The following is a 27,738-nucleotide window of genomic DNA, read 5'->3' as shown; positions in this document are numbered from 1 at the left end:
TACACTGTACCCTGCCCATGGGGCTGCCATGGGCCTAATTTAGGGATGACTTACACGTATTGAAGGGGAAGGTTTGGGCCTGGTAAGTGGGTGCACTTGCCAGAACGAAATGGCAGTTTAAAAATGTACACACAGATACTGCAGTGGCAGGTCTGAGACATGTTTACAGGGCTAAAACGAAATGCAGCACACAGTCAAACATAGGAGGTCAGAGGCAAAAGGTTAGAGAATAACCCCATTTTAAAGCATAATTTTAAAAATAAAATAGCCATTTATGATAAAACATGCACACATAAACGTAAAATAGAAATTCAGAAAAATAGCATTTAACCCTCCCACATTTTATACTGAATAAAACAAATATATTACTTAGATTTCAGTTCCTGAGGTATTGGAAGGGGAATCATACTGCCACAAGATAAATCCACAAGCAATCATCCAATTTAAAAAGAACCTTACAAATGCAACCTTCCCCAAAACATATATTAAGGGATAAATGTTCCAGGAAAACATCAAAGCAAGGAAAATTACTATAAAACTTTAGATATAAAAAATACATATCATTTTCTTTGTAAAATTACAAAAACGTAATCTTGAAAAACCTACAAAATATAAAAGCTACTCTATATCTGTACTTAAAATATTACCAACACCCTAAACATTAAAGCCGTTTTCAATGATGTTACTAACTTTTAATATTTTCCAAGCACAAATTACAAAATCTCGATAACTATGCTAACACCCACATAATAATAGTCTAATAACCCACAAGACCCCCTAGAATATTTTAAATAAGGTAACATAAATGTCCTTACCTAAATGGAAGACCCGTACCAGGAGCTGTCATATACGATGTTCTATACTGAACACTGAAGAGGAAAAATGGAAAATACTGGTATCAGTAGAAAAATAAATTATGAAAGACTATGTTAACATTTAAGTAAATGGAAAAATAATTACATAATAGTGTAAAATAACAATCATTAGAATGTTTAACAAATGTTTTTTAAAATATTATAAATATTTAAAAATAGTATGAATGAAAATGTACAATAATTTACAGTGTATTGGAAAGAGTAGTTTACAAAATAAACAATATAAACATTGTAATGTAACATGAAAAATGTTCTTATGTTTTGTTGTTATAAAGAACATATATTTGAAATAATTTTAAAATTGGTTTATATTATTTGTATAATGTATTAATTTAGTTTAAATTACAATTACATGCAAAGGAATTTCGTAATAGAAAAGTTAATGAAGCAAATTGTGTACAGATTACATTTATTTTTAGTATTAAAGCAAAAAATTATACTGTAATGTATGTTGTATATTACATATGATATATATTAACATTATATTAAAATGTAATTAATAATTTGATATAAAAATGTATCTATGAATATATATTTCAAAATTATATATAATTTAAAACATTTATAAATACCTACAGGAGGTAAGGAGTTGTCTCACAGGGCTCTCACGTTTACTATTGTCACTCCAGTCTAAGTAACATTTGAGAACGTTTGGGTTTTTGAGAAGGTTAACTTTACTATTCTCATTCCAACCTAACTACAATTGAGGAAAGTGTTTGATTTTGGGACAGTGAGGTTAGCTATTCTCACTCCATCCTACATATCACTGGGGAGCATTGGATTTTGGGGAGGAGATAATTGGCAAACTACACCCAACTCAATTAACATTATGAAAAATTAACTTTACTACTAATTTAAATGATTAAAATGATACAAAATTCATTTTAAAATATTCATTATAAAAAGATATAAGATTCGATGCATGTAAAAGCATATTGTAAATATAATTTAATACATTTCTATGCTAAAATGTAACTTGAAGATATGACTGTATAATCTACATAATGATTAATTTAATTAACACATTGAAAACCTATTTAAAAAAAATCCCACCCTATTCCCTACAAACCCAACCGCTTAATAAAATATAAATAATACCAAAAAAGTTTAAATAAAATACTTTAATTGTATTAAGAAATAAAAACATAATTACATAAAATACCATTAAATCAAGTACAAATGAAATAACAATTGCCCTTAAGAAAATCTACCATATATCAATATCATATATATAAAAAAAAACTAATGAAAGAAAAAAACATATTTTTACCTTCCGTTTTCATGTCCCTTGATGTTCTGGATTTCAAAAATTTCCCCATGATATTGTTGGTCAGTGATATTCTAGAGTCAAAATTAAGGTGAAATGCCCAAAACACCTCTTGACACCCAGAGATTTGTTGATCCGCTGCGATCCAACATCCCACCCAAACACACCACCAAGCATTAATTTGGAAAAAAATAAATAAAAGTGCAGGCTGCCCCCACTTACCCTCACGTGCACCCCTCACTTCCATCACTGGCAATACACTCTGTCTGCGCACAGAATTTGAAAGCTAGATTGCAGCACACACGAGAAGCTCAGTGAGGGATTCTCAGAGTTTCCCCATTGTGCTTTCCTTATTTTGAAAGATATGTAATTCCTACACACATTATCCCATAGAATCGTAATTACAATTGACCTATATGTTTCTATCCCCCTCTGCGCTCTGCAAGGAGGTCAGGGCACGAATGATCATTTAATAAGCACATCTTTATGGCACAATAATTACTATGAACAGAAACTTCTGGAATGCCGTTATGTATGAACATACATCAACTTCGGAAGTAACCCGATACCTACAGGCAACTTGGGTCGCAGTATACGTAATACAAGACTTGATGCACGAAAAAAATGCTGCAGAAGAAACATCAGGGAAAAGAAAACTCTTTGGAAAACTGGGACAGATACACCATGCAACATGAAGTAAAACTGTTCCAGTGACTTCATCACTGACTTCGATTACCTTAGGGGTTCTTGCACACATTTCACATGAAAGAAATAACTTTGTTTACTTGTACATTAAAAAAAAAAAAAAAACAGAGCCTCGTAGGGGCCCCATTTTCAAAAATGATTTAAAAAAACTACTGGTTGTGATCACTAACTTCACATAAAGCTCTGGCTAACTCACATTCACCCTCACATAGGTTCGCCCTCTCTTACAAACAACACCCACATACACTCTTTCTAACGGAGAGATACACACATTCTCACTCTCTCCCTCTCTTTCTGGTTGCGGTGATAGACTGTCCATTAGTTCTTTGTAAACACAGCAGCACCAGTTTAGCACTGTTTACCCAGTCATAAAGGACAGTCAAAAAGCTGTGTTTTTCAGTGAGGCTGCGGGTCACTAGAGAGGTCAAAGGAGTCCGGGTCCCATAAAACACTAAAATAGGTGTCAATACATTCAGGGGCGATGCTCACAAGGCAGTCGATAAACGTTGCGTTTACTACTAAATGCTGCTAAAAAGCAACCTGCCCTTTGACACCTTAAATCATGAGCTGCTGCTGCAACACCCCTGTCAGGGGGGTCGCCGTATCATATTTCACTCTCTGCTGATTCACTTCCTTTCCCTCCAACCTATCACAAAATCTTAAACTGGGCTCATCCTGTCTGACTCCCAAGTAGGATTGCGGCCTTACAAAGATTGTGTAGACTAACAAAGACTAAGAAAAACAACAAAAAGGTAGAGCCCATTCCCTGAGGATGTTTTGAACAAAGACCATAAATGTACCTCTTGCATATGTTGAATATCAACTCCTATTGCACCTAGTGTGTAGGGGACCTTGATTTGTATGTGCAGGTTCACCATGCGTGAATGTGGTGTGCTCAAAGACTCTTCCTAAGCTCCACTCCTTGACGTCTCAGCTGATACGACTGAGGCATTGACTATCCCTGTTCTGTACCTTTATAGTGACATCTAAAATTGTATGTTACCAACATACTTTATGTAATTTAAGTAAGGCAGTATGTAGTACATTTACATTTATATTAAATGCTTGTATTTTAGTACACTTTTCTTCTAATGCGGCAGGTCCAAGACAAGACTGCCAAACATGCAACTCAATTTCCAAAGCACTTGAGGAAATCCTTACATCCTCACATTGTACCTAACGTGAAAAATATTTATCCAGTAGAAATGGATTCAGCGCAGTCACTGGGCACATGTAGAGAGGCACAGAAAAATACATATTTCAACATCAAATCCGGTTTGAAGTAAGAATGTTAAATAATCCAGTTTTTGTAGGGGAAAATGTGCAGACTGGAGTAGCTGCGTGGGCAGGAGAAACTAATTCTTACAGCTGCCATTTTGTGGCCACAATACAGGAAGTAGCTCAGAGTTCTAGGAGAGGTTCCGGAAGGGTTGCATTTGTTTGCTAGAAGTGGCCTGCAACTGTTGTACCCAAGACAAGTGCCGAAGCCGAAAATAGAGACTACGCACTGGTTTAGGCAGGCTGAAAATTGGGAAAGATCATTGTAGGAAACAGGAAATCAGCAGAGGGAGTACATAGGAGAAATGGCAGAAGGGCTTTCTATTTTAAGAAATTAAAGCAGACTTATCAAAGGAGTATCCATATAGTTTAAAAACGGAAAGACTGCGGACTTTAGGGATTTTGCGATGTTAGGTTTGAATTTTACATATAATCCCCCAGTAAGGTAGAACATGGCTCAGCAGCACAACAGTAATACAGCAAAATGACACAAAAATGTATGGTTCATTACTTATGTTCATATCTTGATCTTGTGTATGAAAGTCATTCAGTCAAGTCATAATCACCATGCTGTTTTTGCCTGTGTCCTTCCTAGGATCAGATCTTCTTAGTATTCAAGATGAAGAAGAAAATACCTTTCTTGTGCAACAGTTGCATCATTTTCATTTGTCAACCATATTCATTTGGCTGAGCCTCTTTTACAAGCAAGAAAGTAAGGTGACAACAAATTAGTAAATTGTTTTTATTATTCTTTGCTATAAAAAAAAATGTGGTAAGCATAACTGTGCTTGTCATATATTTGCTTTTTAAAATACATTGGCTCAAAGTTGAACGTTTTTCACGTCATCTTTCTTTCTCCTTCACCAACTTTGCTTTTGCCGCCCCCTTTTCACCTTCAATCCGATTGGGTAGTGTTAGGGGGTGTTAATAACACAAGGGAACATAGACAAACCACACATTGTAGTGTTTCCTCAGTGCAGCGTTTCCTGCGGGTTTGAATCAGGAATAACCAGCCGAATTGGAGTTAGTCACCCAGTCCCACAGATTTTCCTTCTTTCTGAAAACTAATCACAGGTGTATCTGAAAATGCTGCTTGTGCCCAATAGTCCATTTATCAGACCTCTCTGGATGAGTGCCTCAATGATTCTCACGCTTCGCTTTTCTCTTTTTCTTTTGTAAATCAGAGTTCCCTGTTCTCTCTCCAATTACCACAAATGTAAGTGTAGCATCTCTGTTTGAGAGCTCTGACCTGCATGTGACCCTCTTATCTGTGACCACGTGTTGTGCTGTATTTGTCTGTTTTTTCTTGGTCTTGACTTGCCTAACATGGATGCAGAATGTGCTGGATCACTATACTATTTCTTTCTATATTGTATCATTTTTGGAATTTAATTATTTTTTCATGGGAATGTATATCTACCCTTTCGCTTTTATTGGAATACATGCAAAATTAGCTTTTTTTTGCCTCTGCTTTCTCCCAGGAACATTTTTGTTTCGCTGCATTTCCCACATCTTTTACAGGGTGTAAAGCCCACAATTGCGTGCCTTTCTTTTCAATGAATTGATGGAGGTGGTTGTTTATGGGGATTTGGAAAGGGGGGGGGACTGTGGTTTGTACTGAAATCAGAGCTTCTCATATACATGTTTGCGGTGGATACATTGTTCATATTTAGGTGTGATATTGTAGACATGTGGGAGGAAACTGGGAGAATTACTGGAAAATGGGAAATACTGAGTACAAAATATGAGGGTATTAGGGATGGTAAAGAAGTGCTTATCGATAAGTAAAGAGGGGTTCAGGGAGGAGCATGCAAATACAAACATCCACTCACAAAAGAGTAAACCCACTGCTACTCACAACCTGCACTTCTAATATTACTATAGTCAAAAAGTACCGAAACAGCTGTAAATGTACTCCTGTCCAGACATGGAGTAAGTCCAGCGCTACACATGCCCATTCACAGGGACAGAGCAGTCAAGCTCTAGCACTGAAACTCAGATAGATTGCTTTCACATTTACAAAGGCCAACATCTATCCACCCAATGAGAAGCAGGAAACTTTCTTAAGGAAGGCCCCAACAAATATCTTACAATTACCTGCCAATGCAATTCCAATAGGAAAGGGCCTCAATCTAGTTATGTCTTAGAAAGGTCACCGACTAACCGAGCAGGGTCGGCATGCCAGACACCTGGGCCACCCATTTTCTTGACATGCAAGATTGCACGTATTACTCAAAATCCCATCACACTTGCATCACCATTTCCAAGGCACCCTCTCCAGGCTAAGGTTATCAACAGAGATGGGAACCATGACTATCTCAGATCACGCCCCAATTGAAGTTACATTACAAATTCCTGGGTGTGCTAGGAATGTTAAGAGATAGATGATTAAGGAGGCCCTTATCCGAAGTTAATATAAGAGGAAAGAAATGCAAGAAGCAATCACTTTATTCATGATGTACTCATAGGCGCCCTTTGGTGGGGCTTTAAAAAAAGTTGTCGGGAGCACAGTGATAGCCATAGCAGCCAGACTAAATAGGTAGGGAAAAGAGAAGGGGGACAAATTCAAAATGAAAGGTAGGAACCTAGATGTACATGTCAAAAACTGGGGCATTTAAAACATGCACCTGCTTACAGCCCCGAGAGGACAAGTTAATTATGCTCAACATGGAAAGGGTGGAATACGGATTACTCCAAATATGGCAAAAATTCTATGCAGGAGGTAACAAAAATGGTAGATTGCTGGCTTGTAAATTTAGAGCAAATGTAACTAAGAAAATAACTGCAGTAGTGAATAGATCACAGGGGAGGATTACTAGAGAGGGCCCAGAGGTCCTCCAGGATTGTCAACAATTCATTAAACCTGAACACAGAATAGGCTGGCCAACTCTTTATGTGAGTACCTTTCAAAACCTAACATAACAAAACTCACACAAACACAAGGCAAGTCCCTAGGCCAACCAATAAAAATGGATGCAGTTATCTCAGGAATAGCCAGTTCAAAAAAGCACCTGGCCAGAATGATTTGATGCATCCTTCCACAGACTCATTTGACATGCCCGGGGGTCAGTTCTTACCAAGTAATTTAATGCCTTTTTGGCAACTGGCATGATGACAGTGGCATCCATCACAAAGGTGTCCATCTCAATTATCACCAAACCAGACAAACAACTGTTGAGTACTCCTCATTTAGGTCAATATCTCTCCCCAACATGAACATAAACATGTGTATAGGTATTCTAGCACATAGGCTGGAACCTCTCATGTTGGGATTAAAAGACCTCAACTAGTCTGGCTTTATACCGGGAAGGGAATCAAAACAATTTTACATATCATCAATAATGTTAGAAGGAAGAATGGTCTGCTCCTCACAATAGATGCTGAAAAAGTGTTGGAAAAGTCCACTGGTCAAACTTGGGAAAGAATCTGCAGCAGTGCAGCTTTAGCCTGTAGCCTTTAGTCAGTAATAGGTCTTTCAGCAGATAAAAATAAACTGAGGGCCAGAGTCAGGATTATTGGAACCTTCTCAGATTTGCTAGACACATGACAAGGATGTCCCGTTTTCTCCTTTTGTATGCTCTATGCATGGAACCAATGGTAGAGAGGGTCTGGAATAACAAAGATACACATGGACGTACATAAAATGGCCATGAAAATGATGTCCTAGTGTCACTAACAGACTTCGTGGCATCCATGCCTGTTTTAACAGAGGAGACTAGATGGTTTTGGAGACCTACGGATTCAGTCTGAATTAAAAAAAAATCCAACTACTGAACCTGATGGTTCCCCCAAAGCGCAACAGACCATGTTACAGAAGCAATTTCCCAACTCTAGAGTATCCCAGTCAATGACATACTTAGAACCCCAAATAAAAGTGACCACAGACTCCACATATTAAATAATCTACAGAGCATTTCTCCACTCAACATGCCAAGAATTGCAGATTTGGCACAGGCATGGGATATCCTGGGTTAGGAGAACACCTGGGGTTTAAATGCATTCATTCCACCATTTTGTTAAATGGTTTTAATAATTTTTTATTTAATAGAATACAACTCGTACAGCAATCAGGTTGTTCGCCACTCACCCCTGTGTAGTTTACATGAATTCCAGCAATCATCTACCTCAAGGTTCATCCATATTTAATGAACAGAGGAAACATAACTACTAATTGCCCCAAGCTTGCATTCATTCTCATATTGCTCATTGTTCTGTACCTGGAAGGGATGGTGCACGCGAGGTAGCAGGAGGTGACGTGTCAGTGCTTTTGCTTGAGGAAGCAGGGGCCTCCCCGGTTAGGTCATTGTACCTTTGCCCTGGATCATTTCCTGGTCTCTCACCCCCCTCTTTCCTGTCCACTACAGCTCCCCCATCTCAATGTCTCTCTCATTCAAGTAATAGCTCCGTCAGGGTTTTCAAATCTATTCACCACCTCCTGCCATATATCCGCTATTGGTCTTCTGTGGAGACCCCTGTAGTCCTCCAGGCACAAAGCCTTTTCCTCTGGCCTCGCCCAGATTAGCCCCTACGCCCACCACTGATTTTGCTGCAGGCCCGCTGGGGACGTCCAGTGCCTGTCTACATCCCTTTGGGCAAAACCCAGTGCCAGATCTAGGAACTTTTGCAGCTGATTTTTTGCCATACAGTCCTAAGAGGCAAACCTCTGCATCCTGAGGCTTTGACAGCCCAATGGTCACTCTAGTTCTGACACCACTGAGCCCCAGAAGTGTCCAGTGACTGAGAAACTTCATACCATGTGCCCAAAGTCCGTGTCCGTGTGGAAGCATTGGGCAGCGCCCAACTTGCACATTGTACGTTACATTTATAGGGTGTGGAATGAGATAAGTGATGTGGATGTAATTAAACTGTCTGTACTTAAAATGTGTGTTCCACAAAACCCTTTTGGTGTGCTTCAGTGCATGCTACCACTTTTTGCCCCCAAACTATCATCTCAGATTTGCCTCCCATCTGGCCAGAGCTGCCAGAAAGCCATCCCTTTGCATAGCTGTCATCATGCGGTATAACCATGATACTGGAAGCCGACCATTGCCCAAGGTCAGTACCGTTTGAAGTAGATCATATGTGGGTGGTTCCTGACCTGGGTTCCCATACAGCCTGCAGAGCACCTGGACAAGCACCCCATACAGAAGGAACTGTGTTCCTCAGAGGTGGGAGTCCTCCATTAGCACTTCCAGCCACCTAAGAGAGCCCTCTTGATAACAGTCCTCCACTGTCAGCAAGTCAGCTTATCTCCACTCTGCCTTTCAGTGTGCAGTAAAAAAAAGCCACTTCTGGGCATGGGTAATCCCACCAGAAGCAATGCTGGGGCATACAATGGCCAAGGCCCAAGCCACCTAAGCACTCCCCTCCCACACTGGATGGCCACCATTAACAAGCATGGTTTCCGCTTAGGGTGGATCCATGCATCCAGTAGGATTGCTGCAATGTCCCCTTCCCTATGCACATTCACAAATTCTACTACCTCTGTGAGATCTAAACCTGCTATCCAACTGGCCACCCACTGCAACTGTGCAACAAAGACATACAGTTTAAATCCCAGTACCCATAGGCCAACCTTCTGCGGTGGTCTCTGCAGTGTCTGCAAGATCAGCCTGTTTCACTGCCCATCCCAAATCAATTCACGCAAGAAAGCGTTCAAGAAGGAAAACCATATCCACGGGATCCAAACAGGGACATTCACCAGGTAATACAGCAACCTGGGCAGGACTGTCATTTTTGGCAGTGCTAGCCTGGCCATGATTGGGAGCCTTGGTCTGCACAAGGAGATCACGCTTCCTTTTAGCGCTCTAAAGCCGACCTGATGGTCTACTTCTCTCCTTCTCATGTACTAAGCGTGACAACATTCTCCCATCCCTGCCCCCCTCTGAGTGTGCCATTGCAAAATATTCACACCTATTAATAAGCTGCAGTTTGTCCTGCAATTCTGCATGGGCCCTGCCCTTCACCTGCAGCTGATTGTGTGCCTGGTGGTGCTCCTGAGCTTCAAGCTGCAGGTGGCACATGTCGTTCTGCACCAACACTATATCCGCAGTAAGTGCGCGCCAAACTCCCACAGCCTGCCCTAGGCAGTGGCCCCTCATCACCACCTTGAAGGTACCCCATTCCACATAGCTGTGAGATGCGGTCTGGGCATTGTGCTGGAAATATTCAGGCACTGCATCCACTTGTTGCTTCCTGAATGTGGGTTTGCCCAGCAGCTCTGGTCGGAGCTTCCATGAGGGATTGGGAGCAGCGTGCCTTCAGTTTTTGGGGCATACAGGCAGCCAATCCCTACCCACAGACCATCTAATATCCCAGTCAGGAGAACATACCTACTGTATCTATCAATTTTGGAGTTGGCGGCCACCAATGGTACCCGAGGGCTCACCCATACCAGCACCCCGGGAAAAGGCTGAGGACAACATAGCGTAGATTTGGCCTCATCATCTGCACTGCAGGGACCTGGCACTGTCCCTAGTCATGTGTGTCTTTTGCATTAGCGCAAGTTCTATGCCCCTATGCTTCAAATCCGCAAAGATTTGATAACATTTAGCCAAGTATCCCTTCCATCGGACATTCCACATTAGAAAAGTATATCTATTGCTGTGGGTCTGCATTGTAGATCATAAGCATAAGTTGCATCCTGCTCCTGTCACTGAACCCACTCTCCGCCCCTCTATATACCAACTCTCTAGGGTAGCAATGTCAGCACTCATTCCCCCAACTCCATCCCCCTTAGGTATCAGAAAAACCATAAACAGCCCCCACCCTAGGCCGAGCTACAAACCACTAGCTGGCCGAACTAAAAACAAATAACATCCATAACAGCATTCAAAACTCCTGTACCAGTTCTGAGGTCAAAAGCTCTTGCAAGGGATGGTGGTTGTCAAAGCAGCAGTTAGATCACACCAATCTCCTCAACCCCCACTAAGGCTGGGAGGATGTCCAGTTGGTGAGGCCCCAGCGTAGGCCAGCGGGCACAATGTCCTTCCAATCTGCAACACCTCCCAACCTGTGTCCAGCCACTGAGGTACTGTCATGCCAGAGTTTATCTATTCAAAAGGTCCTTGTGCCCATGTTATTTTAGGTCATCTGCTGTTTGCTGTATGACAACAGGTCCGCACCGTAGAGATCCAGTTGCACTCTCTCAGTCAGTTGAATAGGGCATCAAGTCTGTTCCATCCTCTCCGTCCAGCCTGCATTGGCTATCATGTATGGTGAATGCCGAGTACAGCACAGCGGCCCTCTCTATTGCATTCTGTGATTCTGTGGGCCCGATTGGCCACTGTGGTTTATTCCTATTCCATCATTTGCGTTGACAAGCAGGGATTAAACCGGTGATGCCATGGCTGCCCCAGTGCATTGCTTCCCAAGCCAATCCCAGTGCTCACAGTTTCCGATGGTCATCATTGAGTATTTTGAGATCGATATCGATCTTCCCCGCCAAGACTTTCCTGGACATCCGCAATCTGGCCCAGTTTGTCTGGTGCATTTGAGGCCTGCTGATCACCTCCAGCGGGGTCCCCACTCTGCTCATTCCACAACAGATATGCTCCACCACCATCCCTCCACTGCATTCAAGGTAAGTCTTTGGCGGAGCGGGGTCTCCCCATTTCGTCCCACAGGCAGCACAATCAGGGAAGTGATGGCAGTTAACACCAGTAATCCACTCAAGCACTCATTGGGGTGTCTCCCTATCTGTACCACAGGAGCCTCCTGACACCTGCACTGTCAGCTAGCCTGAGAAGAACACTCTCTGCTGCATTGTCCCATCAGCCCTCTCCCCCCTTGTCCATGCATTGGGCATCAGGGCTGAGGGAAATCAGTATCCCATGCAGACTCAGAGTGACCCCGGGTGCACTCTCCACCGAGCCCCATGTTGCAGCTCCTAGCGCCCCATCTTCTACTCTGCAGAGGCTGGCACCCGCATCACTCCTCCCGAGCACCTGGCCTGGATACTCCAGCGGCATGCTCCAACCTGCACTTTGGATACCTGTGGCCCCACCAGTTATGCTGCTGACCCCATGACCACAGGATCAAAGAAAAACGGGTGCTGCTGTCACTGCTCAAACTATGCAGCCATCTTGCATCATGCCTTGAGCTCGGCCACAGCCCCCCATGAATACATTCCACCATAATTGGACTATTTCTGTAGGGAATAAATTATGGGCAAAGATTCAGTCTACTTCTCGATCAGCCAACACTAGTCAAACTTTACATTTTTTTTACAATTGATTGTTCCATACTCCAACACACCTATTTAAACTTAAACTTCTTAAACAAGATACTTGCTGAAGTTGCAACAATCACACTGGTTCCTATATCCATATGTTTTTCTTATGTCCAACCCTTTCTGTTTTTTGGGTACACCTGTGAGCTAGAATTGGGTCTATAAAGGGAATATCTACATCATTAGACAAAGTATTCCTTGGTGGTTTACACTAATTAAGGTCTCATGATAAAAAGTTGGGAACATTAGTTGACCTCCTAATCGCACTTGGTTTGCAAGTGATCCCCTTCAATTGGAAATCCACAAACAATGGTGGAATTGAGTGTGTCATAATCATAGACTGCACAGGTATATTAGGTATATTTTGCATTCTCAGAAAATATTGATTAAATCGGATATGTTATGGTCACCACTTAACAGATATTTGTCTACTACTGCACTTCATTATGCTTCTTTGACTTCTGTAATCTGTAGTTTCATAGTATATTGTTTTGATTATACAGTTTATTTGCTCTGTTTTTGCTTGACTTAATCTATCATTATAAAGTTGTGGATACTGTTATAGGAAGATGTTAATGCTAAATGCTGTTTTTCTTCCCCTCTTTCTCCCTATTTATTTTTCCTAATAGACTTAGGGCCAGATGTAGGTAGAAAGTAAATTGCGAGTCCTTCCGACTCGCAAATTGCACCTCCGACACCTTCTGCGACTCGCTATGGGGTCGCAAAGACCCACCTCATTAATATTAATGAGGTGGGTCGCAGTTTGCGACCCCATAGCGAGTCTGGGCACTCACGGGAGACAGCAGACCACCATGTCCGTGACTGCTTTTAAATAAAGCAGTTTTTTTTTCTATCTGCAGCCCGTTTTCCTTAAAGGAAAACGAGCTGCACATAGAAAAAATACCGAAACCTTTTGTTTCGGTTTTTTTTCAGAGTAGGCAGTGGTCCATTGGACCACTGCCTGCTCTGAAAAAATAATTTTGTGATCATTCACAAAGGGGAAGGGGTCCCATAAGGACCCCTTCCCGTTTGCGAATGAGTTACTTCAAGTGGATGGTAACTGCGAGTTGATTTGCGGCCGCTTTCTCTGTCATAAATCAATTTACATCGCGGTGCGAGTCGCAAATAGGAAGGGAACACCCCTTCCTATTTGCGAGTCGGAAACACATTTTGCGAGTCGGTTCCAACTCGCAAAATGTGTTTCAGCATCGCGCGCAGGCATTAGCGCCTCGCAAACGGCGTTTTTCACCGTTTGCGAGGCGCTAATGCCTTGCTACATCTTGCCCTTATTTATGATTACCCTTCCATTCGATTTTAATTTTGATATGCCAATGTTTGTATTTTTGCTTTATTATTACTGCTGTCTTTATGTTACAATAACGTTTTCATGGCACGGAATGCTTGCTCTTATGTATACTTTGTCTTTATTTCAATTAAACATATTAAACTAAAATAAGATCACATTTCCATAGATACTGTTCGTCCTCCACTCACTTCCACTTAGTCCCCCAATTCAAGAAATTACAAAGCATAACAAACAACATCATGTGGGGTGGAGCCCAAATTAGCGAAGAAAGAAAACAAGGGTTGGTAATTCCATTTACCACAAGGAGCTATCAAGCGGCGCAGCTGTGCTACACTAGGAATGGAGCCAAATGGAATTACAAAGAAGCTGGTGCTTTACAGATCAATGTATTGTGGGTACCTATATTTGGAATGTGTCATGACTTCCAAAGAAACAGAGGTCATGGAGTCTCCATTCCTGACCCGCAACAAAAGTTACTCTGGCAGAATGAGACAAAGTGGCAAAGAAGAGGGGACACACCTCTTTCCTCTCAACACTCACCCCAATGATGGGCACCCCAGACTACACACCAGCATTCAAAGGAGGTTGATTTTAAAAGGTGGCCAGAGCTGGCTAGTAAAATGAGATTATCCCTTCAACCAACTCAAAAATTATTATGATCTCCTTCAGAAAGAGAGGTTGTGGTTATCTCAAATTTAGCATTGGTTATCACCCATATCTACCACATGTCTCCAACTGCATGCAAGAAATGGCTCATCATTAAAGAAGGGGACCAATGCCTTCTATCTGATATTTATAAACTGTTAATAGGCGTGCCATGTCTAGATGAGACCTAAGGCCAGAAGAGATGAGAAGAAAAACTAGGGAGGGCCCACTCTAAAAAAAGGTGGGGGAAATCTTTCACAGAATCAGAATCACCTCTATAAATACTGAATAATAGTGGAAAAGATGCAGCAAAAAGTTTCATTTATTGGTACTGGACACCAGTGTGATTACATAAATGTGAACCCAGAAAGCCAGCGGACTGCTGGAGAAAAGATGGGGTCCATGGTAATTTCTTTCACCTACTGTGGCATTGTCCTAAATTAACAAAGTACGGGGATGAAGTTAAATGATGTAGATGCTATCTTTGACACAGTGATTCTCCTCAAGTTCCTAAAATATATAACCTTAGTCATTTCCAATATGGAAACTGTCCCCTGGCAATTTACTAAAGGCAAATTGATGGCACAAAACAAGTCATCACATCACTCTAGGGAACTGATTTTATACCCAAATATAGAGCCTGGCAATATCTATTGTGGGGCATCCTGGAGAAGGAGAATATCTCAATGGCCATTGAACACTCTAGTGATAGTTTTGAGAAAAGCTAGGCTGCGTTTGTTAAATTTTTCTCTTGAGAAAATCCCTCAGAGCCTTGCAGCTCACCCCATAAAACCAGTGACATCAGCAGTAGAGCAGTCAGGGCTGGGCTCGTGGTGGCCTTAAACAGGAATCTAGGCAGGCAAGAGAAACAGTAGAGCAAAATCTATTCAATAGCCTAGCCCTCTACATTTTTGTCTCCAACACGAGTGGGCACGAGTAATGAATATGGGATGCCTGTGGGGGGAAGGAGAGGGGAAGGGATGGGCTATATTGTTATTTCAATTATCTGTAGAAGAAACTTTATAAGCTGTCCTCACAGGCCTATGGATGTAGGCGGGACTATGTGTAATTCAACTGAATGAATAAAAAAGAATTGATTCATAAAAGGAGTGAAGCAAATACTAAGAGGGACGTTTGCAGGCATGCCCAGTGCCAGCCTTGATTCAGGAAATGGGTCTTAAAGAAGGTAGACATATGCCAGACAGATTCAACCCAAACAGCCCAAGTATCTGAACACTAAACCATGCTTCTAAACTTCCATTCACTTATGATAGTCATGATTCTAGAAATGGTCATTTGAGTTATGTATTTTTCTATTTCTGTCCATCTTAGAAATCATGTACAAAAATTATAAGGACCTGTAGGGTGCTGTGTTCTTTGTAAAGAAGGACATGAAGATTACAAGGCAGGGGCTCTTTGTTTCTAGCCAGAAACATTGAGTTATAGAATTGGTGATCTTTGAGGAGCACAGAAAACGTTCAATTGTGATCGAACTTCATGTATCAATGCTTATTAAGTAAACACTCAGAGGAATTTGTCTAGCAAGATCAAAAGAAAAGTATTCCCTATGGATCACTGTCATATACTTGCAGTAAGTTTGCTAGCAAGTATGTTGGCCTAGATAAATTCAGAGGCTCTTATAATTAATGTAGTAAAACTGTTTAATTCCTAATAATGTCAATCTGAAGAAAAGTGAGGGTTGAGGGCCTCAACTAACTATATTTTCGGGACAATCTGATAACTTGTCTATGGGTTAATTCCCAGATTCCTACTGCAAACAAAAGAGAACATGTCAATAAGTGTCTTTTGATTTTGATGGTCCATGTGGAACATAGCTTTAGTATTGTCCACCAATTCTGGAAATTTAGATCATGGGCAGATATAGGCATGGCCTGGGAAAACTGTGACATCATGCTATGTTTTCATTTCTAGTCTGTCATAGATGTTCATAATTTTTGTGTCACTCTCCGTAGTGGTATACAGGCTCAAATGATTTGGAGGTGAACCCAAAATACACCCCCATCCAAAGATGTGGTTGACCATCCACACCAGTTATGAATCAACTGATAATTTGTGACAGCTGATCTTTGGGGTATCACGAGAGTAAACTGCCTACTAACACCCCCCCCTGGATAATCCTAATAGTCTCACATAATATTAATTTTACTGAGTGTAGACTGTAGCAAAAGTGTGTTAACATGTATGGAAACAGGAAAATCTGTGCTCAATGACTTCTATCCATGAAGGACACAGCATGTCAGGCAGTACAAGGGGGTGATTTCCTAGCAGGTTGCCTCTGTTCTCAGTTATCATGAAAGAGTACTGAAGTTTGTTGGAGGGGTTCACCACTCTCTTCAGTGTAAGGTTTCCCATCCACTCACCACCCAGTATGTTTGGCTGCTCATTATCTAAAAGCTAGATGAATCAAATTAATCATTTGAAATGTAAAGAAAAACTGAACCTTGGTTATCTATCTCCTCCTGCCACTTCAAGCAAAATGGGCAAATACTCATTTTGCAGCCAGAGAATTGGCACGTTTGCTGGACTTCAAGACCGAGCTTAGTGACAACATTGTGCCGAGAGAGGGTCTTGCTGGTGACTCTCTCTCTCTTGAGAGTAAGTCCTTGACTAAAGACGAATCTTGTTGATCTGTTCTTGCAAGAACAAGAGGCTGTAGTTCCCAGAGACGAGAGAAACAGACTCATTGCCTACAGGAAGAGCAGCAGAAGGCACAATTGACTGAGGTTTTGCATGCAAAACAACCCAATGGACTAAGCCAACCCAGAACTTTGACAACCCTTAGGTGGCCAGAGTCATCAAAAAGCAACTGAAAATCATCTGTGGTCAAAGATTTTGTGAAATGCTTTCTAATATATTTATAATAAGCCTGCATTGCCCACAACTTGCCCTTGCCCAGTAACCAAGGAAAACCATAACCATCCTAATCGCGCTTGGGAGGGACTGAGATGTTTGTTTACCCAATTTTACTTTGGCTTAAGATTATCTTCCAGTGACTGTGCCGGGCTGCCCCATTTCCAGAATTGTTTGATCAGTGTGTTTTTAGCCTTTGGGGTTGGGGTGTTTAGGTATTTCCAGTTATGACTGGACCGTGACTCATAGAGAACTGAACCCAGTACCATGGGTTTAAGTTATCAGCCTCTGACGTTTCGGTACATTTGAGGGATACATGTGTGTGGTACTTTAACCACTTCAGCACCCTCCCCTTCTTTAACTGAGTCTTGAACTATGCCCTGCTGGATACTGAATGTGAGCCCTGGGTAGCCCTGTTAATGGACAGTGATACTTAACAAGTAACCTTTGAAGCCCTGATCAGCAAAGCCTGACTTGGACCCATGTTCCAGGTTTGGTGGTAGGATTTCTTCCTATTGGTTTTTCAGATGGTTTGCTTGGAATAAAGCCTCTAGATCTCCCATTCACTTAGTAGTCCAGACATGTATGTAGGACCACAAAATATATGTTGCAGAGGGTTAGTCACAGCCTAACAAAAATATACAGGGATTTTCCTGTCTTTACTTTCGTCCCATTTACTAGCTAAAGTAAACAAATAGTAGTGCTCTGAGAGACCTCCAAAAGCTACTGAAAATATCAATTGCTCCCCATAGATTAATATGAATCTAGTTTCCAGCAGGTAATATTGTAAACATATCTGGGGTTGCAAATTGTCCTCAAAAGGTAAACACACCAGTTCTCTATGTGTGATAATTTTGACTGTACTATTTTACGGATCTGTAAATGATGTTGTGTTCTTCTCACAGTAGCAATATAGTGACATTCAAATTATTGAGTATTATTTATAGTGTCTTGCCCTATGTACATTTGTACTTCCACTCACACCTAAAATAAGCTACACAAAAGGACAGAGAACAGAAGTGGTCTATCAGTTCACAAATATTTGACCATATCTCTTTGATGGTTGATTCCACTGTGGCTAGGAAAACTCCAGGTACAAGTTCATTTGGCGGATACTCTCTAATAGTTGGTTTATGCCAAACACATGGAAAGTTTCTAATTCAAAATTGAAAGCTGAACTGAACAAACTAAGATTTTTGCATTCTCATAAGTCAATTATACAGAATGGAGTGCAAATGTATTCATTGCTGTCTGAAGCAAGCTGCATGTTTTGCCTGGATTTTGACTAGAAAATGCGCTCAAATATCTTAAGCTCTACTGATGAAGCAAAGGAATGATATGCAAAACAGCATATTGTTGAGTAATTTTGATTCTTTAAATGGACATCCCATCTGGCAACTGTGCCTAGTAGTTCCCTGACAGAAGACATAGGACCAGATGTAGGAAGAAAACATTTTGTGAGGTGCAAATTGCGAATACTAACGACTCGCAATTTGCACCTCGCAAAATGTTATGCAGAAAGGTGTCTCAGACACCTTCTGCGACTCGCTATGGGGTCGCAAAGACCCACCTCATGAATATTTATGAGGTGGGTCGCAGTTTGCGACCCCATAGCGAGTCTAGGCACTCACGGGTATGGTGGCCTGCTGGAGACAGCAGACCACCATGTCCGTGACTGCTTTTCAATAAAGCAGTTTTTTTTTTCTCTTTGCAGCCCGTTTTCCTTAAAGGAAACACATGATGTGAAAGACACCGTAAAATGCGATTTGAATAGCTTCTTACTGGCAAATCTAAAAGAAAAGGTCTGAGTCTCCAATGACCGTTCCCGGATCCACCTCAGTTAGACAGGACACTGCAAAACACAAGTGAAGGTATATTACTGAACAGTTAAACGGGCCACAAACGCTGACAACACTATGTAGTTTTAGAGGCAGCCAACAAACAAATCAATTTGTCAGAGACTGTTTGCAAACTCAATGAACAACATTTCCTTTAAAACATCTGATGTGCCTCCATGGCCACCTATCCTCTTCTGTGCTACGTTATTCTCTACCTCTCCTATGACGCCTGAGCCTGTGCAATATACAGAAAGCTGAAGGCCGATAGTGTAACCCTGCCCAGCTTCATTAATAAAGAAAATATTCAGAAGTCTTGCCATTAACATCACTACCATTTCTACTATGGAATTCATTTTCTGAGTCAATTAACATTATTTAATAAGTCTCTTTGAGATAACCCGTTGGAGACACAGAACAATGTGCCACATTTCTCCTTACCTGAAAAGAAGGAATGTCATCCATCTGAAAGCGGACTAACTTCTTGATGTTGTGCCCAATGAAAGGAGATACTTTAGGACTAGTACAACTTCCCTGTTTTTGTCATTTGTCTTGATGTTACATTTTGTAAGTTTTTTACCATGAAAGATCTGGGTAGGTGTACAGTAACCCACATGCCTAGAAGCATATATGGAGATTACATATTATACGTTGTCCAAAATATCACTTATTTTAGGATGGTAAACAATAAAGGTACTACGAAGGGGAGGTTAATGAATTGACATATTTAATTGGCAGAGACTTCTATACTGACTTTTGATTTTCTCCAAAGGCTTGTCACAAATTATTTTCTGCTGGCCTTTTTTTTCCTCAGTTGACAACAAATGTTGGAATGTCTCTTGGCCAGCATGTCCTCCCAGTCCATTGTTCTGTGTATCTCGAAGAAAGTCCAGGAAATCTGTCAACTCATTTTATAAATAACAGATTGTCCTTGGCAATTGCAGGTCCTTAATCTTACTGATGATTTTGTTCACCATTTGACACTTTTGTGCAGGAGTGGTGAGGTGTGTAAACTGTGATTGTACTTAAAAAGCTGCACATAGATCTCATGTTTTGCAATGAAACAGAGATACAGAAGCACCCTAAGAATGTAAGGGCATCAGATTAGAGGGGGCATTCAAAGACTGTCTGCAAGAGATCAGGCGAGGGAGAGTGGGCACAGTTTCTTCTTGGCTTTGGAAGATCATATTTTGAGTCATTTGTGTTGATGGAGCACCCACAGTGGACTTCTTCCCACCTTGGTTTTAGATACCACAAGCACTCGGGTGAGACACCATCACAAATTCTCACCCTCTGAGGTTGACAGAATCTTTGGACTTAGCGACAGAGATAGTAGTAAGAATCATACATTCCCACGAACCTATGACATTATATCAAAAACAATATTAAACACCATGAATAATTCAACACTTAAACAAAAAATCCAAACTGAATAAAGTTTCAAGGCTCTATTGCAATCCCAAAATCAATGTCACATAAATGGTGTGCAGAACTAAATTATAAACATACATGAAAACCATAGGATGACCAAAACTTCTGAAAGGATTCAACTCAGAAAACATCAATACTGTTAGACACTCCAAAAGAATAATGTAGATTTGCAGCAATTCAATATGAACATTATTAGAATTCAAGGCAGATGATGATGACATCAGAAAATCATCAAAATACAGATATTGCATTTGTGGGAACGGGCTAACACCTACAGGCAGAAATAAAAGAAGGCAAAAATAATTTGGAAAACATCTAACTAGAATAACTCACTACAAAAAATTGCTGGTGTAAGTTTTAAACTAAAAAGGAAAAAATAAACCACATTTAGTTATACCTCTCCTAATGGGACAGCATACAGCTTTGATTCATCAGGAGAATGCAGTCATCATCTTCTGGCTTTGGTTGGTAGCATCAGGAAAGTGCAGAACACGAGCTGAACGTGGGACGGATAAGCAGTTCAGAATTAGTTGGCCTTATTAGAATTGAATCACATAACAAAATAGGGCAGTTAAGACTTTGATGAGAAAACTCATCAGGAAAACTCAGAGAACAGAATAGCATTGTGAGAGAGCAGACTAAGCAAGAATAGAACTTATTCTAAGAAGAGCTGACGTTGGACTGACTTTAGTTCCAAAGCTCTTTACTATTTAAAATATGCAGAATTAATTCATTGGATCTTCAAATTGGCACATATGCTGGGTGTCAGCTTCAGGATCCAATGGTTAAACAGTGGTGCCACTGAGTTTGCAACTTTTAGAGATTTCTCAGGAAAAAGGATGTTGTCAGCTTCATCCATCACAGGGTTCCGCAAAAATATTACATTTTCCAATAATCAGTAATTAACAGTTCCTTTCCCAGTACACACATTAAACTAAGCTAATATTCTTTCACATAAGCTACATGAATCTTCCTGTGCAACTCAGCTGCTAGAATAAATATTGTTACATGAGCTAAACTTGAAATATGCTCTTCTCATGGAATACCACTGAACATTCAACATCACTGCCTAAAAAGAAAATAATTCAGGTGAAAGGGGAAAATTAAACCAACAATTTTCCATTGCTGCTTGCAAAATGAAGTTTCAGGGCTAGCCATATTAAGAAAGCTTATATGCACAATAGTACAATTAATACATTAATAAAACTATAGCACACCTAAGTTCAGATCAAATGTGCAAAACAAATTATTTTATTAAACATTATTCATGTTATGTCAAAACAGTTTTAAACGTGTACTTATTTTTAAACACATAGGTGGTCATTACAACCTCGGCGGCCTTTTTGCAAGACTGCTGAGGGACCGTCGTGCTGAAGACCGCCAGTTCAGGCGGTTTTCCACTCGCCGAATTATGACTGCTGTCAGCCCTCTGTCCTTTTCCGGACGGAGAGCCACCAGCAGCCATACTGGCAGTCAGCGGGGAAGTGGAGGTTGCATGGCAGTGTTCTGTTGACGGGGTGCTGGCGGCGGAGCAGCCCCCATGGATCCTGTCCCCTCCCGGAGGATCAACAGACCAGGTAAGTTGATTGTCTGTTAGGGGAGGGGGTGGGGGGGTGTTGTGTGCGTGAATGGAGGTGTGCGTGTGAGTATGTAGAGGGGGTGTGTAAGTGCGTGTACGCATGCGGGGGGGTGTTGTCTTTGGAAATGTGTGCGTGTCTGTCTGTCTGTATGTCTGAATGGATGTGTGCGTGTATGTCTGTATGTGGGTGTGCGTGTATGACTGTGTGTGGCGGTTGGCATGTTTGGTGATATGTGTGCGGGTATGTATGTTGGTGGTGTATGCATGCGTGTACGGTGTGTGTCTGGGTTGCGATGTTGGCGGTAGTGGTGGGGAGGGGGGTCCTGCCACCTTTGGGGGGTGGCAGAGGGATGGTGGGTGTGGGGGGAGGAAGCAGGGGTGGGGGTGAGGGAGACCCCTATCAGTGCCAGGGAAGAAATTCCCTAGCACTGGTAGTGCTTACAGCCATGGATTTCATTGCGGTTGCCAACCCCATGAAATCTATCGCGGTCAGCCGGGTCGTGATACCGCCGGCGGTCTTGTGACAGCCACCGGGCTGGAGACCCAAGTCTCCAGCCCAGCGGTCAGATCGGAGAAGTGGCGGATGACCATGGCGGCAACCGCCATGGTCATAATTCTAATTTTTTTACCGCTGGCCTGTTGGCGGTAAGACCGCCACTTCACCGCCATTTATTCAAATACATTTTATTTTTACTGTTTCTACCTAATAATAATACTCTCATGTTAATATTCATTGTCACACCTTTATAAATGCAAAATATTTGTATGTTAAAAGTGGTGTCAGAATACGAAACGTAGGCACAAATGTCCACCACACCTTAAACATGCATGTTTTCAGTTCTACATTATTTTGCTTTGTTAGACCTCTAAACTATATATTTATAAGCTGCCACATGCTACTTTTAGGCCACTAATTTAATTAATAATGCATGATCTCTCTGTGTTCTACAAATGGAGGCTCCATCGGGTGAATGTGTCTTTTATCCCTCTGCTGGAAGGCTAGTGTAGTGTTTTATAGGATTCTGTGAAGTTAATGAATCTGCGACTACTCATGCAGCTAAGAAGAGTTTTTCATTGTTAGCTGTGTTAGGCCTGTCACAAAACCAAAAGTACACATAAGTGATCCTGGTCTAAAAGGGAATAGGGAAATAATGGTACAAAGCTACATATTGACATTACGAGATTCCACGATTCGATTTTTCCTTTTCCTTTTTAATATAAACTCCCACCATGTCACAATTCTGAGCCTTGAATCTGAACTTGAGTTTCATCCTTTTACATATGTTTTGTAGATCCTCCATTGGTAGATTACAGAATGCAATCTGGCTGATTTCACATTTGCTCTATTCCTATAGTCACCTGGTCAATAGATTCCTAGAAAGTATGTGAAATTCAGTACTAATAGGAACATAAGTCTGTTTGAATATAGCACATACTATAACAGTTCTGCTGTTTAGTAACAGTATGTATTACAAGAATTACTATTACCGAATGTAAAGGTACTAAACTTACCAAACTCAAAAAAGTGAAGTAATGTGTCAGCTCAGGACTTCAACTTGTGACCAGCACTGCACACACTGGATTCACTATGGTAGACAGCGCCATATTCTCTGATATGTTTTGACGGAGCATGCTGCCTGTATGGGTTGTTCTAAATTAGAAGGCTGAGACAATCCCAGAACTTTACTTCTTTACTACTGGGGCCTCACTATGAGTTCAGTGAAGCAGTGTGCCTGGTGGCCGAGGGAGTGTTACTGTACATGAAAAAACACTTCAAGCTCTGGGCTGAGGCTGTGGTGACAGGAATATCCCAATCCCCTCCTGACTCTTCACCAGGAGTTTCTGATGACTTTTCAAAGTGGTGGGTGCAGTTTCTAATAAATTAAAAAACATTTGTTTGCGTATCAAAACACTGGTGACTTCTCTTCTCTCACCCATCATTTAACTTTTTAATTGAATTCATTAGTGGGCCCAATTACAGACAATATAGTGCAACAAATTTTTATTTTGTATTTTTTAATAAAAAATGTCACTGACCGAAGCATCTTCGAAATGTGACTGCTGTTCTCAAAGGACACCAGGCCTTAACTGCCTCTCTCAACCACAGACTGCAGGCTTGAAACATGCGACATAAGGCGACTGGTCTCTTCCTTTATGCTTCTGTAGAGTGCACACTTGCACTGTGCACAAAGAGATAGAGCATGTTACACATGAACAATGACTGTGTGCTTTAAAAATAAAGCCACACAGTGATGGGGCACGCTCTGCAATACTCCCGTCCCCATGCTGACCTGAGAGCAAGACAGTGAACCAATCCACAATTTGCTCTCATGCTGTTTTATAATAGTAGATTGGCTGGGGCAGAAAACACAGTGCTCCACAGTAGACTGGGGATTATGAAAGTACCTCTGCCCTCCCCTAGTACAGGGCAGGTTTGGTAGGCTTCAAATTCGCATGTCAGGCTGGCCTTAGTAAGAGACCTGTCCAACCTGACATGTGCAAATGGCACAGGGCATATTACCTTATTAACCCTGCTGTCTGTCAGTCAGTAGGATTGGTTCTGCCCCAGAAGCCCGAATGATGCCGTGCCTCATCCTGGAATGGAACAAAGAATGAAAATAAGCAATACTTTTAAAATAGCTATGAGATGGCTCATTCACAAAGCATGGAGAGTATATAAAAGAGTTCCCCTGTAATACTTCTTACATACTCATAAATGTTTTTGGGAATCACCCCCAGAGGCTGTAAAAAATCTGCGAGACTGAGAAATCTCTAATGTCCACTCGACTTTGAATATTTAAAAGGTGGGGCAACCTGCTATGAAAGCTGCCTGCAGTAGTAATAGCTTTGTCATTTGGTAATAAACATCTGACACACCAAAATGTTAAGAAAAGAAACCGATGCTGTATTTTGCACATATGTTATTTTCACAGTCTGTCCAAAGCTCATTATTTCATTTATTTAATTTCATTAATTTATTTGTTTCAGATTAATACAAATCCATAAAAACACATCGAACAACATACAACATAAATATCTTAAATAATAAAACCAAGCCAAAAATAATCAGTTTACTATAAATTGCTACATCATACTCCCTAATCAGCAACAAATGCTTGTTAAAATGAGAATTATATAATTCCTCTACTAAAACTAAACAAAATAAGTTAAACTACTTATTCATATGTTAAAACAGCATAATCCCATTGTGATCGGGTCGGCCCGATGGCATACTCGACGGCGGAAGACACTGACGTGTCGGGCAACCCCGACACGTCACTTCCGCGTTCCCGCGTTTCCGTGGGAACGCTCTGGGACCGGGCGCGGCGTTTCCCTGTTTCCAGGGTAACGCCTGAAGACTTCTGGGCCGGGAAGCTAAAGAAGGGGTGTGCGCGCGGAGACGGGGAGAGAGAAGCAGCAGGAGAAAGGACGAAGGAGCCAGCAACACCAGAGGAGCGTGTCAGCAGAGACGAGACCCCAGCAGAAGACGGACGCGAGGAGAAGGAGAACCTTCACGGAGGAGCGTCGGAGGTTGAAAGCCCAGGAGCCAGCGCGACCCAGGAGGGTCGTGGCTTGCAAAGGTACGGTCCCTGTGGGGAACAAGAGAGGGTGTACATTCTAAAAGGGCACCGGGGAAGGGAACTGGGGAGGAGTAACAGGGGGGGTGGAAAAGGCAGCTGAATAGTGCATCACTGGGCACTAGGGGTCACCTATCACGTCCACTTTAGTGTGTCTACAAAATACGGGTGTCCCACCACGCTACCGTCACAACCCCTGACCTTCCCTTTTCCCCTTTTGGTTGTGGTAAAAACCAACCCAGATGTAATTCACTACTTACCTTGGCGTTCTCCTTCTTTTCCCGGTAATCCACTGGAGCCGTACGGGATACCTAGGACCCATCGACCTAAGAGACAAGGAAGAAGGAGAAAGGAGCAATTAGAAGAATAGAAGATAACCCCAGAAACCTTAATAAACACTGTAAATTGGTGACTGAAAGACAAGGGAAAACTTACAAATAAATCACTTTTATCACTATAACCGCTCTCCGTTGTGTTTATACCGTTCAGCCTGCCACAGTGGTGTCAGAAGTGGGATTTTGGCAAGAGAGCCTAAGGCCAAAGAACGGTATAGACAATGAGCGAAAGTCCTACATTAGAGGACATGATTAAACAGCTGGCGGAAGGCCAACGCCATTTACAGTTCGTATGGGAAGCTCACCAGCGAGAGGCCAAGGAGGACAGGGAGGCCTTACAGTCCGCGCTAAAAAGTCAAGCCACTATACTGGCAAACAACCAACTGGTACATGAAACGGCGATGAAAAAATTAACAGAGACAATCGCTGCCAGTAAAGTTCACCCTAATGTCCCCAGTTCGGTGCTACAAAAATATCAGGAGGGGGAAGACCCGGACTCTTTCTTTACTAATTTTGAAAGAGTGGCTTCCTCCGCCCAATGGCCTGAGGAAAGATGGGGACAATACATCGCGCCATTACTCACTGGACTCCTGCAGGCCGCTTATCAAGCAGCTAATCCAGGGGGGACAACACCTTACAGGGACATAAAGAATAGCATTTTGGAACAAGTGGGACATGATACCGAGTACTATAGAGTAAAGTTCCGTAAAGTAAAATGGGGACAGAATGAGGACCCCCGAACCTTTTATTTTCGTGTTAAAGATTTAGCACTGAAATGGCTGGGACCAATAGGAAACAGCGGAGAGGAGGTCATAAAGACAATCGTCCTCGAGCAATACCTGGACTCCTTACCTACTACTACAAAAAATTGGATAAGACAACATCCAAAGGTAGATACAGACATGGCCATAGACTTAGCCTGTGCATATCACCGGTCCACAGATGTGAGGGGTATACAACCCAGGTCTGCCTTAAAAGCCATTGCACCACCCACCAAACACTCACCAAGGTTTCCTTTAGAGGACCCGTTTCCACGGAAACAAGGAGACGGTCCACCCATGCAGGGGCCACAATGTTTTCACTGCGGAGAATGGGGTCACATAGCTCGCATGTGTCCCAGGAAATTAGAAGGAGTAGAGCCTATGGAGATAGGAGTGACCCGAAGTAGAGTCCTATGTACAGGAGGGGGAGATGTTAAGTTTAAGCAAACCATCAAAGTCAATGGGCGGCCCCTATGTGCTCTCATAGATTCGGGTTGCAGCCAATCTGTCGTTCGTGAAGATCTAATAGGCCCCCTAGATAAGAAAGCTAGTCAATGGGTCAACATCTGTTGTATCCACGGCGACAAGGAACAATACCCCGTTATGGTAGTGGAACTAGAATGGGGTGAATATAGGGACTTTCTTCCTATGGGAGTTATGGACCAACTCATTGAGGAGTGCATTGTGGGTACCGACTATATACATTTCCAACAACTTCTAAATTGTACCCAAAGTCTGAGAGAGAACCTAGAATGGTGGGCGGAGGCTCCCTTTTCCGGTAGTCCCTTTGAGTGTCCCCCACTCCGCAGAAAACTTTCTCGCCGAAAGAAACGGGACGAGAGAATACAGTTCCGGGCTCACAAGGAGAATGAGCATCCCATCAGACTTATAGCGGAGAATTACAAAGCACCCCTAAGTTTCCGTCAACAACAGAGAGAGGACCCTACCCTTACTCAGGCTTGGAGAGCAGCGAAAACCGAAGAGACAGATGAGGTGGGTCCCTATTTCTTGGTACAAAGAAACCTCCTTTATAGGGTTACCT

General features: G+C 41.9%; 1 protein-coding gene across 1 annotated transcript in view; it reads left to right on the top strand.

Annotated features, from left to right (window-relative positions):
* PLA2R1 (phospholipase A2 receptor 1) overlaps positions 1-27,738 on the top strand; it is a 1,061,792-nt gene that overhangs the window by 1,012,118 nt on the left and 21,936 nt on the right. Inside the window, exon 27 of the mRNA XM_069224206.1 lies at positions 4,721-4,837. Within this exon, the coding sequence (XP_069080307.1) occupies positions 4,721-4,837 (117 nt within the window). The remainder of the gene's footprint in view (positions 1-4,720; positions 4,838-27,738) is intronic.

This window comes from Pleurodeles waltl, chromosome 3_1 (genome assembly GCF_031143425.1).
Source record: "Pleurodeles waltl isolate 20211129_DDA chromosome 3_1, aPleWal1.hap1.20221129, whole genome shotgun sequence".
NCBI lineage: Eukaryota > Metazoa > Chordata > Amphibia > Caudata > Salamandridae > Pleurodeles > Pleurodeles waltl.
The sequence above is the reverse complement of the archived record's forward strand: the minus strand, read 5'-3'. Positions and strand labels throughout refer to the sequence as shown.